Source organism: Haemaphysalis longicornis, unplaced genomic scaffold (assembly GCF_048455015.1).
Source record: "Haemaphysalis longicornis isolate Haplotype H1 unplaced genomic scaffold, Haemaphysalis longicornis Haplotype H1 scaffold_8, whole genome shotgun sequence".
In the NCBI taxonomy this organism is placed as follows: domain Eukaryota; kingdom Metazoa; phylum Arthropoda; class Arachnida; order Ixodida; family Ixodidae; genus Haemaphysalis; species Haemaphysalis longicornis.
In genome coordinates this window covers 104,615,730-104,633,155 of record NW_027526445.1, presented here as the reverse complement: position 1 = coordinate 104,633,155, position 17,426 = coordinate 104,615,730, and the positions used below count along the sequence as shown (strand labels likewise).

The window sequence follows — 17,426 nt, the reverse complement described above, 5'->3', positions numbered from 1 at the left end:
ACAAGTATTTCATAATGAATTTACAGCGTACTTTTCTCGGCATCAATTGTATCGTCCTTGGCGTTAGCTGGCTGCGTAGCTGTGGGTCGCGATGGTACCTAAACGCGGCGGTGTCGCCGGGAACAAGCGAGTTGCTGATTGCTTGCTCGAATTATTTGGTTTTCAGACAACTTTTTTGGTAATTTGCATCAAATCCACAAGGAGGGGGCGAGACGGTGGCCACAACAAAAAAAACACGCTTCCGCATACGCACGGGAAATGTGTTGTAGCAGACGACAACACGATTCGGCGTCCTGCAAGTGACGTCACTAATAGGTTGCGCCACGGTATGTCCTCGAGGCCAATAGGGCTGAACACAAAAATATACTACACTCTAAGAAATAAGGGAGAGAAAAGGGAGGAAATCCTGCTTTTCCTCCCTTGCGCCCGTCCGTTCCTCCCCTCCAATGATGAGACGTTGCGCGCCCTCTTTCGGAAGCCTTCAGAGGGAGAGAATTTCCTCCCTCCGGCGGCACGGGGAGAACGGGGGGGGAGTGGGGTGTGGACGACTCTTCAGCGTTCAAGCGTACGCTTTTGGCGTTTGGTCGTTTATCGTAGCGTAGCTTATTTATAATTTTTTAGCGTAGCTTATTTAGTGACGCTAGCGCGAGCGGCTGCGTCGTGGCGGCAGCGTGTCGACACGCAATAGAGGGCGAGTAACCGCATGAGACCGGCGAAGTCGCGCGCAAGTCGCTGCGTCGACGGGCGTTGCTGGACACGTATGACATCCTGTTGAAGTCGTTTATGAGCAGTTATTGTCGATTCTTGAACTGCAATTATCAAGACTTTAGCTTTAGCCCCCCCCCCCGCTTCCTCCCCCCCCAAAAAATTGCTTGTCGTCATTAGTAATTGCTAAGTATGTTGGCGGGCAAATATTTAAATGCTGCGAAATGTATCTCGAGCCATCACGGTCAAATCAGAACAAAATAAGATAGGATGATATACGAAGACGCACCTCGTACAACTTCTTTATTTGCTACTTGATTTAACCTTCATGCTGTGTAGCGACTGCACGTTCAGGAATTGAAATTGTAAGCAAAACAAATTTCAGCGCTGCCGTAACACTGCGGTTACCGTGGAACGTCATTTGTACGTTGAAAGGAAAGGTACTCTGGCACTCTGTCTGTACCCTGTAAACAAACTGATCAAACTCTCGCCTCAAAAAAAAAAAGAAAAAAAAAGAAAAAAAAGGACAAGGGCTTTGCCAGGATTCGAACCACGGACCTTCAAAATATAAGTCCGGCTCGGAGCCGCTCGACCACGCGAACACACAAATAACTTTCTACAATCCGGTGTACCAACTGAGGCTGCCCACGAATAGTGTCCGGTATGCTTTCTTTTGGTTGTATTTGATAGATTTTAGCAAGGGTAAAGGCTGCTTTCTTCTTAATTCGCTCGGCGAGCGAATTCATCTGGCTCAGTCGTCCGGCTCGGCCATCCGACTCGAGTTGGCTCTGCCCATCGGCCTTCGGCAACATGGCGGCGGCGACCTGCGGGGACGGTGTGCGTCGTGCGTCGCACAACTTGATTGTGATATCAAAACGACAAGCACTTGCAGAAGTTACAACAGAGCATCTCGGTCCTGAGTCGGTACTGCGATATGCGTTTATCGTTGGTCTATTTCAAATGTTCGCGCTTTGCGTGGAGCCGAGGCAGAAAAGGCACCAGTACCAGCGTCTGCGGTGTGGTGCGCCGTGTTTTCGTTTTCTATCAAGTGTGTAGAGATACGCTCATCGTGCTCATCGCTAGCGCGAGAGGACCGATAAGTCCAATTCATCGTGGCCCGGCTCTCGCGCGCTCGGAGCTGTCAAGGTCTGTCTCCGCGCTGGGATCATCGACAACGTTCAAAATACGGTCACTGTGCGTGAAATCAACGCGCAGTGCGTGAAATCAGCGCGCCGGTCAGCGCTTGTGTACAGTGCAAGTTTTCATATCAAGTGCGTACGCCGTGCTGTTATCTTCGCTTGATGTATCGAAGTTTGGCTCTCGGAATCAGCCGTGTGCACCAAAATCCACGATAATGTGATTGACGTGTGTGGTACGTCGCAGTTCTCCCGGAGTTGAATGTGTGTATGTGGAGCTATGGCGCCGCAATCTCCGATACTGCAAGAAACACATCGCATCCGAGAGGTGCACCTTTTACATCATTTCCCCTGTGTATATCTGCGCGGTTGGTGGTGATGTGTGGCGGTTTTTCTTCGTTTTAAAATGTGGGTGCCGCTGGTGGACTGCAGCGTTCCCAAACCAGCGACGTGAGTGCTCCGCTAGTTTGCCTATTCTAGTGGCCTTGTGATTTCGTGGCAACTGTGCTTTGAGCAGCAACTGCAGTGTGTGTCCAGGCTGTCTTTTTGTTTTTTTCGTGTTTAGCACTGCCTGGTTACGTGAAGGGTGCTTCATGCGAGATGCTGTTTCGGTTTGGGACTAGTTTTCGTGGTAATTTCACTTGCAGCTGTTGTTTGTTTACGCATGCCGCGTATAGGCACTAGGTAAAGCTTCCATGCACCACTATTTGAAAAAGTACCTTTACTAATGAAGCACCTGGTTATTGTTAATGTAATCATCATGCAGTCATGACATATTCCTGTGAGTAATGTTTACACACCATGTTCACAAAATGGTTTTTATCATAAACCTTTTCAAATGCCCATTTACGCTTTTTTATTATTGTTGTTTGCTTTGAGCCACAGCAAAGTTGGCTATGTTTTGGTCTTCCCTGAACTCTTAAAATGCCACCACTGTCAATTATCAGTGAACATTCTTAAAGCTGAATCGGGGGTAGTTCGTGTTCAGTGGGTGGCACACATGACTTCTTTTGAGAATCCCTCTTTGGTCCCAACATATCTAGTATTTTTCAGCTTGATTAAGCTCATCGAATATGAGGGGTCCCAATTTGCTGCTTTGTTGTTTGGTTCTAGCGATAAACTGAAAAACCCGAGCTGTGACTCTGATTAGCTTTAAAATTTTGCCATAGTGTTCCAGATTGATCATGCCCGACTCAGCAGTTGGCAATGTCGCTGCAGGCAATGATCTTGTTTTCTTCCTTTCCCCTAGTTCGATTTCATCGTATATCGCTTTCGGAACCACTCATTCCCAATATGCATGCGGGACAAATCCACAGTGCTTTGCTCCGCTACAGTACGTTTTTGGCCAGCTGCATGGCCGGGATCTTGCGTGCTGGATTTTCTTTTGCCGGATAATGTCTACATACGAACTTGTCCGCGAGGCATTGAATTTTAGTGACTCAGTTGCACGCGAACGGCTTCCAGCTGCCAACATCTTCATGAATCCAATGGAGTGCTGTTGTTGAATCTGTCTGTAGGTAGATCTTTGAAGGCTGTCGCTTGAGGGTTTCCAAAATAAAGCCACTCAATTGAACAACAAGTAGGCATGCCATCAGTTCCAGTCTAGCCAGTGTAATTTCCTTGCCTGGTGCCACCCTTTGTTTGCTTACCAGAGTTGTCGATCTTCTACCGTTTCCACCCTCCAGGGTGAGGTAAGCAACTGCCTCATATGCCATTGGACGGGTATCCGCAGAAATGTGAAAGCAGTCCGCCCCCCTCCATTTGTTTACGACCTGTAGTACCGGGTTACTTGAACCTCAGGGAGATAGGGAGTCCGTCTAGATACACCTTCCAGGCCGCCGTGATGTAGTTAGGTAGCGTGTTCAAGTCCATGTTTTTACACCACAGTTCGTGGAACAGGACCTTGGCATGGACAACAAAGAGAGAAAGCCCCCTCTCCCCCTCCCCCCTTAGTGGTTCATGTTGAACCTCAGTGCAGACGACAAGACGCAGTGCGATAGCAACACGACACACAAAGCACTGCTGTGTCCTGTCGTTTGCGTTAGGGTTTAACATTCATCACCAATTCTCCGAAAGTTTTCACATTGCACCCTAGTGGGTGTAACGCCATTGTTTGCAACATGGGCCAATTTGTGAATGGTTCTATGCCATGAATACAATCCATGCATGGAGAGAATGTTATGTTAAGTGGCCAGCACACGGGTCCCACGTACGTCGCAAAAGCTTCAGCACACCCGACAAATAACCGAGATGCATGGTAGCCTGGGAGTCGCGTTGAAATCACTGGCGTAGCATTTTACTGCTTCAAACATTTCAGTTGCATTGTTGTAGAGCTTCACTACAGCTTTCTCAATTTCAGCTCCTGTGAGCACGTCATCCGTGTATGTCTCACAGTTTAAGGGTACTGCTCTTTGTTTAAGTGGCGTTGAAGCGTTTCAGAAAGTAGAAATGGGTTAGCTATCATTCCGAAAGGGATGCAGGTCATTCAGCAAGTCAAAACTGGTGAAAGTGGTACACCCGGTTTTGGTATTGCTTGAAACCACAGGAAACCCAATGCATCTCTGTCCACTGGTTTTATGCCAACCTTTAAAAATGCTTGTTTGATATCCGACCCTAGCACCACTTGATGTCTTCGGAAGTTCCGCAATAGGGCGTATGCACTGGCCTTTTGATGGTGCGACGATGCTACCTACGCGACGACACCGACACCATATCCACGGTTGCATTCTGCCGTGCAGGCAGCATGCTTCCCGACACAAAACGTGGTTTGCAGCACGGTGTTGGTAACAACGTTCGTGTGGGCAGTGTTTTTTCTGCGTGATTCGTGGGTTTGCGAATGCCTTGTCACAGGGACTAGTGAGCATTGTTGTTGTTTTGAAATTTCGGACTGTGCTGTTCACACTTCCACAACCGCGTACCCGAAGCAGGCCGCACAACAAAAGCAAGCATGTCGCTTTTTTTTCTGTTTTGAAGCGAGGCTAGAGCAGTGCCTGAAGACAGTCTGACTTCATGCAACGAATTCGCAAAGAAGCTATCGATGATGGGTCTAATGAGTACCGAATCAGGCGCGCCCACTTTATTTCAGGTGGAGACGACGGGCGTCAAAGCTTTCACCTCATACCTTGCACACGCTTGTAACACGATGTGTTAAGGTAGCTGGCGTACTTTATCGATGAGGCTAACCCGACTGGGCATCCAGCCGCAGCCTTGTCTACTTCGAGTGTTTTTAGGTGAATACGTGTACATGAAATGCAACTTTTGGTCAGGTAATAGTGTGCATCCAACCCTTTTGTCGTCTTCGACTGCTCTTTAATGACCAAGTGCATTCTGTGATTATGCGCTAAAACTTGGCGTTGGCTATACAATTTAACTACTTCAAAAACAGCGCAGAGGTGAAGACTTTTGGAGTGACAAACTAGAGCAGTATTGTTAATCACTTGTCTTGGCGCTGTTTTTGAAGTATTCAAAGCATGTTCCATAACCTCGTTTTGCTTATAATTTCCACCTCGTCTACACCGAAAAAAAAATGCACTTGAAAATTATCGGTGGAATCTTTGTCAACATGGCTGCACCAAATTTGATATACATGTCTCACGATCGCTTCCACCCAGAGCCGCTGCGTAATTGCTCACCTTCATTGGGAGCTTAGGTAAATGAAACGGTGCAACAGATTCAGTACTGATTAGTCCCATTATCAATAACTTCTTTGTGAATTCGTCACATGAAGTCAGACTGTTGTCAAGCACTGCTCTATACTTTTCCACACCTGCCAGGTTTCCCGAATTATCCGGGAGACTCCCAGATTTTGATGGTTTTGTACAATTGTATGGTCGAAACGAAAATCTCCCGAATACACACCCATGTTTGGCTAAACCTTTCTCCCAGTCTAGCCACATTGTGCTGGAGCTACCTGACAACCCAATCGCATCCTACACTACTGGACATCGTAATAACTTGTAAAGCATAGTTGGCAATGCACGCAAGTTGAACTGGTCAGTACCACAGAAACGCTGAATGCGAGAGGCATTTCAGCATGGTAAATAAAACTTGCCCCCAGTTCCGATCATCAAGTTCTCGCACAATCCGAGGTCAGTCGCATTCTTTTGGCGAAGTGTAGCAGGAACGAACATTGTTATGCTCGGCAGTACTCCCAGGGGTTGTTAAAAAAAGCGGCGTCAGCCGCATCGAAGATTTAGCAGCTGACCAGTCGTGTAGCTCGTTAGTAGTTTGGACGAAACAGTTCAGCTACTACTCTGTTGTGTTGTAACTAAATTAGAAATGCATGTAAATGTAAATCATTCCATTCTGTTGCTACTAATTTTTGTATCCCTCCTACTCCGCCGCCCCCCCCCCCCCCCCGGGACTCTCCCTAATGCCATCTCGGCAAACCTGGCAGGAGCAGCAAAAAAAAAAAAGTGACACGCTTGCTTTTGTCATACGGCCTGCTTTGCATCTGCAGTTGTAGCGAGCGTGCACAGCGCAGTCCGGAATTTCGACGCGAAAACAATGCTGACTACTACTTGTAACAAGGCATTCGCAAACCCACAAATCACTCGGAAAAAAACACTGGCCATAGGAACGTTCTTGCCAACACCACACTGAGAACCACGTTTCGCATCAGGAATGGCACGGCCCATGCGACAAAATGCAACCGTGCAGATGGTATCGGTGCTGCTTAGCAAATTGCACCGCCACGCATTCGAAAGCACATCGCATACGCCCTATAGACTGACTAAATCGGTGGTCAGGTTCAGTGCGCTTTAGAAGTTGTTGAAATATTTTGGTGAGTTACTGTGTGATGAGACATCAAAACCACCCGAAGCTTGTGAGAGTAATGCGCAACAGCCTAGTGCAGCATGTAGTAAACGGCATCGGCTTCACTCGTACTGTCCATAAGTTTTGCTATTCCTAGCTGGTCGTAGTTTCTGGTCGTAGTTTCTGCTCACAGCATCGGTAGTCCTGACACAATTCTGGGGAGTTTAGAAAGTGTTTTATCAAGTGGTGTAGCGACATTGGCTTCTAAGGAAGTGCCTCCTTCTAATGTCCATCCATTTGTTTGGTGGTCTCCAAATAAAATTTAACGTTAGGATGTGGGCTGTTTGTTTCCTCGATGTCGTTCACTCCAGTTGATTCCAGTGTCCAGGACTTGGTCAACATATCAGCCACATTTCTTTCGATGGCAGACATTTGCAGCATGACTGTTTTTGTGTACTGCGCAGCTCCCTGAAAGGCTGCCACTCCTACCGTTGTGCGCTGATCTTCCCCAGCTCAATTCTTGGTAATTTTACATTCATCTGTTGTGACGTCATCTGTTGAGGCTCGCCACTGTTCATTTTTTCAATTACATGAATTGCTGCTGTTTGACACGGAGAGTTGCTCTCGGTCACCATACAACTACTGCTGCAGCCGTGCCAAGCACTGCATGATGCGGTCAGTGTACTCCTGTACTTGGGTACATTCTTCCTCCAAGTCATCCTCGGAAATGAGGGACTCAATCTCGTTGAGAGTGTCCAGCTTCATCTGTATGAATGTCAGGCGTGCATGCAGCACTCTCGATTCGTTGTGTTACTTCTTTTTTTTTTAATGTGACAGAAGTTTTTAGCTGTTACAGATATTGTTCATCTGCCCGCAAAACACAGGAAAATAAAATAGAGGTGTGGTAATTTCTGAAAATGTCGAACACTTTGCGAATATTGTTTGCTATTCAATTTGCAGCGCATTTTTTAACATTCAAAGTGCTCAATGTTTTCGAGTGTTAAAAATTTGGGAAAAATTGAGCAGTAAAAGTTGGATCTGCGGCATGACATTCAAACTTTCTAGCTTCACTGCATGGCATGCCCTCTTTCACTGACTTTTTGCATGATGCCGAAGTTGTGCAAAAAAGCTTAACACGCGGTCATACTTTCATTTGATTGAAGGGTTTTAACGCGCCGACGCAACGCAGGCGATGAGGCGCGCCGTAGTGGAGGGCTCCGGATTAATTTTGACCACCTGGGGATCTTTAACGTGCGCCGAAATCTCGTACACACGGGTGTTTTTGCGTTTCGCCTCCGTCAGAAAAGCGGCCGCCGCGACCGGGAATCGAACCCACGACCTCATGCTCAGCAGCACAACGCCTTAGCCACTGAGCCACCGCGGCGGGTCATGCGGTCATACTATCACACTTAAAAAAAAAAGAGAAATTAACAAGTGTATACCAACCGTGGTAGAGGTTTCAGAAGTGTCAAAGGCAGTGGGGCTCAAGATCATCGCTAATGACATCGAGGTTTTCCAGGCTTTAGCACACCATTTGCTCTCTTCTCATTTTTCTTCCACTCAGTTTTTATCTGTATACGAACTTTCAGCTTTTTGTCTACCTGCTTGAGGGTCTAGCTTCCATCAACACCAGAAGATCAGAAAATAAACTAAAAAAATCACTCCATAAAGTGAACACCCTCTTCCAAAATGCTTATGCGGAGGCCCATACTCTGTGAAAGAGAACATGTGTCATCTCTTGTGCTACTGCACGCAGTATGCAACCCAACACGAAACAGCGAAAAGAACTCTTGTGCAATTGCTACGAAAAAACTTTTCAGAACTGAATCACTTTAGTGAACTTTGGCGGTCACGCTGACACAGTGCTAGGGACAAAGGCTCCAGATTGGTTGAGGTTCTATCCTCAGATCTGTTTTCCTACTAGTGCCATTTTTTCAAATGTTCCTGATTTATTTCATTCTCCCTCTTATTCATTTTTTTGCGTACTCTTTCAAAAATTTTTTTTTCATTTACTGTGTTCACCCCATCTGACGCAGCAAGCAATGCCATTTGTGGGGCTGTCTTCAGTATTCATTAAAGCTTTCTCTCTATCTTGAATCATTTATTTAGCATTACTATCATCATCTGGGAGGCTCCCGTGCAGTTACAGCTTTCAGCCCCATTTCATGCAGCAATGGCCTCGGTCTGCCTTGCGTGGTTCTTCCACTACACCCTGTTGCACTAAGCTCATGTGCTTGCGCTTTGTGTATAAAGTAACCGACAGGCATCCTGAGCTTGAGAATGCCTTGATTGGGCTGTGTGTCTAGCTGCCATTCCAGGTGCAGAAGCACAAATGAAAGGGTGTAGCACTTTTGTCTTCTGACTGGTGCCAAGCGTAGGGAGAAATGGAAAAGGGCACTAGAACGGTCGGAAGCTGACTGTTTTAGCTGATATGTTGATATGTTGACTAATTCAGTACGTCCAAACCCACTTATAACGAACTCAATTTCTGTGATGCATACATTATATGAGGGCTAGTTATCTTCAATGGTAAGAATGACCTTATTGCAGACAAAGGTACATCTAGTAAACTAATTTAAACTTGAGGCTGCTGCTTAATGACATTGAAAATAGTGCTTTTGACACACGACTTCGTGTGAAGGTGCTCTAGTATACTTCCTTCAACGTAAGAGAAGTTCCACAAAAAACATTAGAGCAACCTACATACCTGACCCAGTAGCAAATGTTTGCAGCTTAGATGAATCACCTATGTTGAATATGTCTGCCTTGTTATGTGAGGACACAAGACACACCACACAGGGTGGATTACAAGTAGACGTCTCTGTACAGGCAGCGAGGTGAGTGACTACGAAGGAAAGTTTGACATCCACCTCAATGCAGCTGTACGGCTACAAAGGATAGCCGTAGAACTCTCTCAGAAACTTCGCAGTTGAAGAAAAATTAGTCCTGGTCCAGGATGTGGTGTGTACCTATAGTGGTGTGTGGATATAGTGTGTGACTCACGGGAACTTGCGGCGAACCATAGCTATCAAACAGGTAGGGGATTTGTTACTTTGTAGAGGAAATATACGGGATATTAATGCAAATGATTTCGTTGCTGGGGGTTATTGAAAAACCCTACCAGGTGTTTTGCACTACGTCCACTCGTTTGAAAATGACTTGTGTGTTGCACATGCATGTTATGTACAAAGCAGCACATTGGGCAAGACATTGAGCTTCTGTTTAACATGGTGTTCACGTTTCTTAAGGGAGACCGACAGTCAGAACAACATACCAGTTCTTCCTGCCCTCTTGTGACCTAGGAAAGTTGTGAAACAGGATTAACTAGAAGCTAATAAACCAACAAGATAAAACAAGGACATTTTGAGCTACAAAAATTTGGCATATGTGTACGTTTTTTAATTGGGTACATGGTATTGTTAGTAGGTGTCAACGTTTTTGCACGCCACAAAAACAGAGGATGTGCAGCGCTCAACGTAGTTTAATCTGGTTGTCCACTTTTCTAAGCCATTGTATTGGTGTTGAGTGCATATAATTTTTACTGATTGCAAGAACATAGTGTATGTGATGATGCTCAAATATCAATTTATATTTAAGGAACACAGAAGAAGAAAAATATGAATGGTGCAAAATGAATGGGTTCGACATGCATGGGACTACTTGATCATTATGAGTTGTGTGCCCATTGATGAGATGTCAATAAACCGTGCTGCAGTTTAGCATCATCTAGTGCTGATCTTTTTTTTTTTCAAGTCGCAATTAACTTAACTTATTGTTGTATGTAGACTTGATCACTTAACGTTGTTTGTTTCAAGTCTGTAATACTTAGTACATTTGGTAGCATTCAACAAACACCTTTTGTTGTGCTTTTACTTGCCTAACTTTGGCTGAAAGAGGCTTCATTTCAAAAGAGAAGGCAGCATTAAAGGTGGAAATTATGGAAATGAATTAGACCTTTGTATCTCATTGAGACATCACTGCTCTTAACAAAACGCAGCCATCTTTGCTTATAACTAAGCTTAATTCATGTATCTATAGATCTCTAGGGCATGTTTGTTTTTGTACATGGCTGTCTTGCTTTCAAATAAAATTTAATCTGTGAGTGTCATTTTGTGTGGGGTAAACACGCTGTGTTCTGCCAAGAGCCTTCTGCAATTAGTGTGAGACCAATTTTTCTTCAGCACCTCGAGCTGCCCTTGTCATTCATTTTTTAAATTTTTATTGAAGTGCATACTGCATACCAGAGGCCCAAGAAGGAGGGGCATAAAGGTGTGAAGATGAGAGATACCAACAGTTCAGGATACTACATGTGGCAGCAATGAGAAGGTTAAAATAAACTAGGTAAATATTCAAATGAATCAAGACATATGTTCAGATGTATTTTTTCAGTCAATAATACATGTGGAGAAAAAAGAAACTTTAAACCGGTGTGTACAACGGGTGAAAGAATGGCATGGTAATGACGAATAATATTTTGGAGTATGCCGTGGTCTTGTATCGAGGCCAAGTTTGTAGGATAACAACAGCAAAAATTTAAGGCATTAAGACCCTTTTTTCCCTAGTGCTGGAATCACACCAGTTTGAATGAGCTCAGAAACAGAACCCGTGCGACCATATTGTGCGACTATAGCTATAAATCTGAACAGTAAAGAAATGTAAGATGTAAAAACTTTCTCTTTGACTAATATTTGAATCTCATCAGCTTACGTGATCTCACAAACAGAATTTGTGCAATTATATTTAGAATAAATAAAGTCAACAGCCTTTCTTAGAGTCTTTTCAAGCAATTCGATATTTCCTCTATACGGGTTTGAGACCATGCAGGCATACTGAAGTTTCTATCAATTTAAAGTAGGATACAAAAGTCGTCTAACTTTTGCTGGAGCATTGGTGAGTTTATACTTTATAAAACAGACTTCACGACAAGATGAGGAAACATTGGTTTTTATATGGGACTTCAACTCAAGTTGCTAGTTTATGCAATAGCTAAATAAGTACATTTCTGAGCTTCGGGCGACAGTTTTCCTGAAAAAGGGTAAAAAAATGTGAGTGTATTCTTTTTGTCGACGATATGAAGGGAGATTGGTTCATCCGGTTTTAATCCCGTAGCCCATTCATGACTCCAGGACGGGATATTATCAAAAATGGTGAAATTGCGTGTATATAGCCAAATCTGGATGAGCTAATTTACAGTGGAACCAATTCATTACAGAAAAATTAAAGAAAAGACCAAGGGCGCTACCATGGGGACCATTAAAAGTACGAGAAGAGTGTCAGCTCTATTCGCTCCAATCCGAAAAACAAGCAGCAACCCAGGCTACAATAAAGGAGCGAGGAGGGTGGGAGGCAGTTTGTGAATTGATTTTTTGAAATTAATTTGGCCAGACGGCAGGTACCACCAGTAAAGTGCAGGCGGTGGGTCCGACCTGCATCTGCGAGTGATTAAAAAAAATTCCATTCTATTGTATGAATCCTTCATGCGTTCAGGTATATGGCCACCATATGCAGACGTATAAAGGCACCTTTTTTTATAAACCCTGGGCCGGGTTCGAAGCCTGTGATAATTTGCAAACAAAATCTGTAATGTCGGAATCAGCATAATTAACCGTAAACAACTGTACTGGAAACATGCAGCAAAGTGTTAAATGCGCCTAGTTGGGTTTTCTCTGAATTTTATTTATTAATTAAAACTATTGACCTGGTTGGGAGCCTTCGTACAGTCGTCCAGAAAAAGGAAATCTCTTTGTAGAACACAGAGATCAAAGCCGGCATCGCCATTAAAAAAAAGAAAGAAAACACCGCGGCGTCGGTCGGTGGAACTATTCCTGTTTTTTTCAGTTACTAAATACGATCGCTGGCTGCCCGTTTTGAGGGAGTTGTGCATGTGGTTATGGGAATTTTCGGCAAAATATTCGGTAGTAGTGGAGAATGCCTGTACAGGTAAGGAGAGAAGCAGTGAGTTTAGATGAGACAAGGGAAGTAGCCAGGTGAAAGCAGATTTCAGCAGACAATTCAAGAAGTCGAGATAACTTCTTTTTCTGTCCAAGCTTATGCCACTGCTGTGTGTTCAAGTATTTAAGTAGTAATTTCCTGGAAGGCTTTGTGTAGTCAAGGGTTTACAGAGGTGTCGAAAGCAACACGTTTGCTTCTCTGTAGAAGTATCTCCGAATTACTTAATTAGGCAATGACCAATTGTTATACCTGAAACTCTCAAGTTTAAAGTGTAAGGGCCCGTTCACAGTTGCAACGAAAGCAAGCGAAAGCGACGGGAATTTCGTCGCTTTGTCGCGCGACGATAGTTTTTGACGAATGGTCGGGACCAATTTTTGTCGCCGTGCCACAAAGCGACTGAATTCCAGTCGCTTTCGTCGCACTGTGAACGGGCTTTAATGTTGAGTGCTTTAAAGCTCAGATAGAGCGAGAGCCTTCATCAAGGCGGAGTTCTGACCAAGTGCTGCAGTCGGCGCCGAGAAGAGGGATAGCGACGAAAGCGACAGAATTCACGTCGCTTTCGTCGCAGTGTGAATGGGCCTATATGCTAAGCTCGGTTATTTTTGTTATGCACTGGGTCGTATACAGCCTGACCTACGCTACGCCATGCGGCGTAAAAACGCGATAAACGCGATACAGCAGTCAAAAGGAATGCGAGTTGTGCCGGGAAAGCCATCGCGCGCGGGCGGAATTCGCTGGCGATACGCTACTAAATACGAGTTAGTACCGCTTTTTTTCTTCCTTTACTAGATTTGCGTGGACCACGAGCTATCCGAAACAAAATAGTAGTCAAACACTTTCCAGAATGAGGAGTGATGATAAGTTTCCAACCCGAAGACGCACTCTGTGATCACCAACGAAAAATGCTGGGCAGCCATTAAAAACAAACCCCCTTTATTTTCACATAGCTGCTATAGCAGCCCATATTTCACCGTTCGTAATTTACATAAATCTGCACTGTTACAGTAGTAAAAGTAACCAATGTAATGTTTAGAATATACTTGTTTGTTATTTTCGCAATTTTGCAAAGAGCAGTAGGGTTCAGTGGTTTTCAGTGCCGCACAGCCATGATGACTATATAAACAAACACTGAAGTGTACGGACTGTCTTGAGAGGCTCTGTATGTACGTTATTTGTATATGTGTTTGCGCCTTGATGTGTTTATGTGGTTTGTGTTTGTATGCGGGATGTGTGTTGTCTGAACTTCCGATGTTGAACTCTGCTTATGTATGCAATAAACGCCCTCGGCCGTTTTTTTTTTTTTTTTGAAAGCGCCATTTTTAAAACAATTTTAACTCAACTTTCTCTCGCTAGATGGCGGTGGCTACCACGCAATTCAAGCAACTGGAAAACAAATTTATCCAGCGCTTTTGAAAGCAGTGCAGTCGTTATTAGTCCAGCAGTACTATTGCTACCGGCAGTAGCATGGCCGCCACTGGAGTATTTTTTTCTTTTCATCCGTGCTGCCGCGGCTTGTTTGGTGCGTGTGGGTTAGGTTGGCTGTTTTGGAGAATTTAGGAGAGATCGCTTTGCTGGCTGGCTGGCAGGCTCGCTGATGGCGACTCTTGTGCGTAGCAAGTGTGGTGCAGCCATGCCCAACGTTAACCCTGCCGCCGAGTGGACTCGCGCGAGTGAAGTTCTGTGCAGTGTGGACGAGTGTCCGCTTAAATCCTTCCTTCTGTGCGATAACTGCAATTCGTCGTCGCTTACGGCAAGTCACACCTTCTTTTAATAAAGCTCGCATGCGTTAAAAACGATCGCTGTTTTGAAAACCTTCAATATTCCCCAAGCATGCAAACGGGGTCGGTCAAGCACGACTCAAGTCGAGAGCAATCGGCGCGGTACGCCATACACACTCGCGCTCAAACTCCCTCTCGGGATGCTGTTGCGGTGCTGATGAATCGACGTTTTAAATGAGATCCGAAGACGCGATATAGGCGTTTGGCGTGCTGCACATTTAGAACGATGAAATGCTTCGCTGCTTACAATGCTCCGCTGGCCCCGCTCGCGTCCCGTCTGTCGACCGCCATATTAGTTTTGAGGGAGAGAGTTCCGTCCCTGACGGCGGCGGTTTTCCTCCCCCGCGCAGGTAGCAAAGTCTCTCCCCTCGCTGTGGGAGGAAATTTCGACCCCAAAGGGCCCAACATATGATACATTGCTTTTCCTCCCTCAAGGGAGGAAGCGCTACTCCCTTTTTTCTTAGAGTGTATCAGCTCTTCAAATGCGCTGTTGCAGAGGGCTGACTATGACCCGTCACATGATGGGTCCTCCTGTTAAAACTTCTTAGAAGGAGATTAGGGCTTACGGGCGATAATACTTGCGCTGTAGAAATGAGTTGTTTGTGCCTCTGTTTTCGGTGGTGCTTTAGCGACGTGGCATCTGTGATATCTCAACGCCGGTAGCAAAACTTCTCCTCACGTGAGTATTTTTTTCTTGCAGCTTAACTGCCAACCTTGCTGCAATCTTGGCTGTCGTCATACTGTATGACAATAGGTGCTCCAAGATAACAAAAATAAACACACCAGGGCGTTAAAGATAACATGGTGATATCAGCTTCCCCGACTTGATTGTTACGAGAAGGAAGAGAAGTACCTACTGCCGGGTAGCGCCATGTTATCCAACCTCACACGACGACGGATCGGGCAGCACGCGGCCTGGCTGGGCCTTGTCATGGCCGAGGTGTACGACTTACCGGGCGACGAATTTTACTGGGTGCAGGAAAGCATCCAGGAGAAATCCGGAGGGGTTGGTTTTCCGCGGAGTATCACGCGATCAGCGCAGAGCGAAAACACCACTAAGACTGTGTCACGCCAATGAGTTTTGGCTATAATTCATTGACGTCACGTAGAACCCGCGGGAAATCAACCGCGCGGAATCAATCCCGCCGCAATTCCGGCACCCAGTATACGGCCCCGGTTTTTGTGGTCCGCTCCGCACCGATACCAAGCGTGGGCACGTTTGGCATGCGTGTTTCCGCATAGCGGAGTGAGCCTTGCTACGCTCGGCGGGCCCGCTGAGCGGACAGTTCCGCCAGCTTACACTACCATGCGCAATTGCAAGTCGGCTGCGCCTGGCGATGCAAGCACACCACTGCCAACTCCGTTTCTCCAGTTGAAACGTGAGCGACAAAACCGCGAAAGCGCTTCCGAAAAGGGGAACACGCCACACACCTTAACGTGGTTTAGAACAAAAGCAAAAAATGTCAACCGAAGCGCAAGCCCGCTTCTATACACCTCCCTGAAAGAGAGATTGGTTTGGCTATGCAAAAGATCAATGGCTTCATTTAGAGAGCGTAAACTCTCTTATGTCACAATTAAAACCCAGGCGGACCACAAAGCTTCGTAGCTGCGACGGCGAAAGAGAGGGTAGCTGCACCTGATGGGCAAAATTATAGCAGCCGCAATTTATTCAGTGGCTGCGCAGTGAAACGCCGATCGAGGCGGACGCACAGTTTCTTCATCCACGCAGATGCCGCTAGCTTCACCTATGACGGGCGCCTGTGATATTAGGGAGCTTTAGCTAACCGTTTTCGATGGTCCGTTCCGGTATCGGGGACATGGTCAGCGCAACCGAAGCCAATGCCGTTCGCCGCCAAGCGTTCCAGGCATGCGCAATGTCGCTCCCGCTTGCTATCGGAGCGGAGCAGACCGTGAAAAACGGTTAGTTAAAACTCGCAATTATCTGGGATTGCTTGGACGCCTGATTTCCCCTGACTACTTGTTCTTGCTCCATGGGTTACCCACGCACCGGCCACGAACCGTGATAAGAATGATTCTGCGTCGAGGGAGATATGGTTATCACTTATCTAAAAGCCTCTCTGCTGCAGACACAACGGTTGTTCTGAACAGGCCGTCCGGAGCTGAGGGGACCGTGAAAAACCGCTAAAACTCTCCAATATCACGGCAACAACGACCGCCGCGTGTTTCAGCGCTTTACCCCAGTAGAAAGCGGTGAAGATCGCCGGATGTATACCCTTTTCAGCTGGTGTACAGGGGCCGAATTCTCTAAAACGACGAGGCGTCGTTTTGAAACGACGGGGTAGCGCCATGCAAAAGCATGTGTTCTGGGGTTGGGGCCGTCGCTTTGGGGCTTCTTGCAGGGGCAATCACCGCAGAAAAGCGCTGTGGCAAGGGCTCGAAGTGACACCCACTGCCCCCCCGTCGTTTCACTTGTCGCTTCGCGCCCTTGCCACAGCGCTTTTCTGCGGTGATTGCCCCTGCAAGAAGCCCCAAAGCGACGGCCCCAACCCCAGAACACATGCTTTTGCATGGCGCTACCCCGTCGTTTCAAAACGACGCCCGTTTTTTAGAGAATTCGGCCCCAGCTGACAGTCTTCGTAGCCGTGAATAAAAAGCGCACCTGCAATTACCCTCACCACCTGGCAATGAAGATAGCCGATAGATAACCTGTTGAAGTCGTTGTGTCGTGATTAAGAGAAGCCTGGCGCCCAGATTACACTTTGCTCTTTTGTTCTTTCGCCCCCCTCACATTGTCGTGCCTTTGTACGTTCATCTTCACTTGTTCGCTCTCCTTTACGGGGTGTTTACTTTTGGCGCAACATAAACATGAGTCTTTTTAGGTGAACTCACCTGTCCACATTTCGTGCACCAACACGAAATTTTTTACAGATACATAAATGCTCACAACGGCCTCGTTTGCTTATTTTATGAATATGTCACTTCTGGACTGAAGTAAAAAAATAAACCTTCTTGCTTGATAGTCAGAGAGCGCTATATAGTGACAACTGGACAGCTAAAACACGTTTCTTGTTTATTTTTTATGTCAGTCAAGATGTGAAATGTTTTTTTAAACAAGCACACTGCACAGTCAGGAACACCT

The 17,426-nt window shown here is 46.0% G+C and overlaps 1 protein-coding gene across 1 annotated transcript in view; it reads left to right on the top strand.

The window, feature by feature from the left end:
• The first annotated feature begins 15,197 nt into the window (after nt 1-15,197).
• The window catches only part of LOC144148416 (uncharacterized), a 29,211-nt gene continuing 26,982 nt past the window's right edge, over nt 15,198-17,426 (top strand). Inside the window, exon 1 of the mRNA XM_077679952.1 lies at nt 15,198-15,332. Coding sequence (XP_077536078.1) covers nt 15,198-15,332 — 135 coding nt within the window. The remainder of the gene's footprint in view (nt 15,333-17,426) is intronic.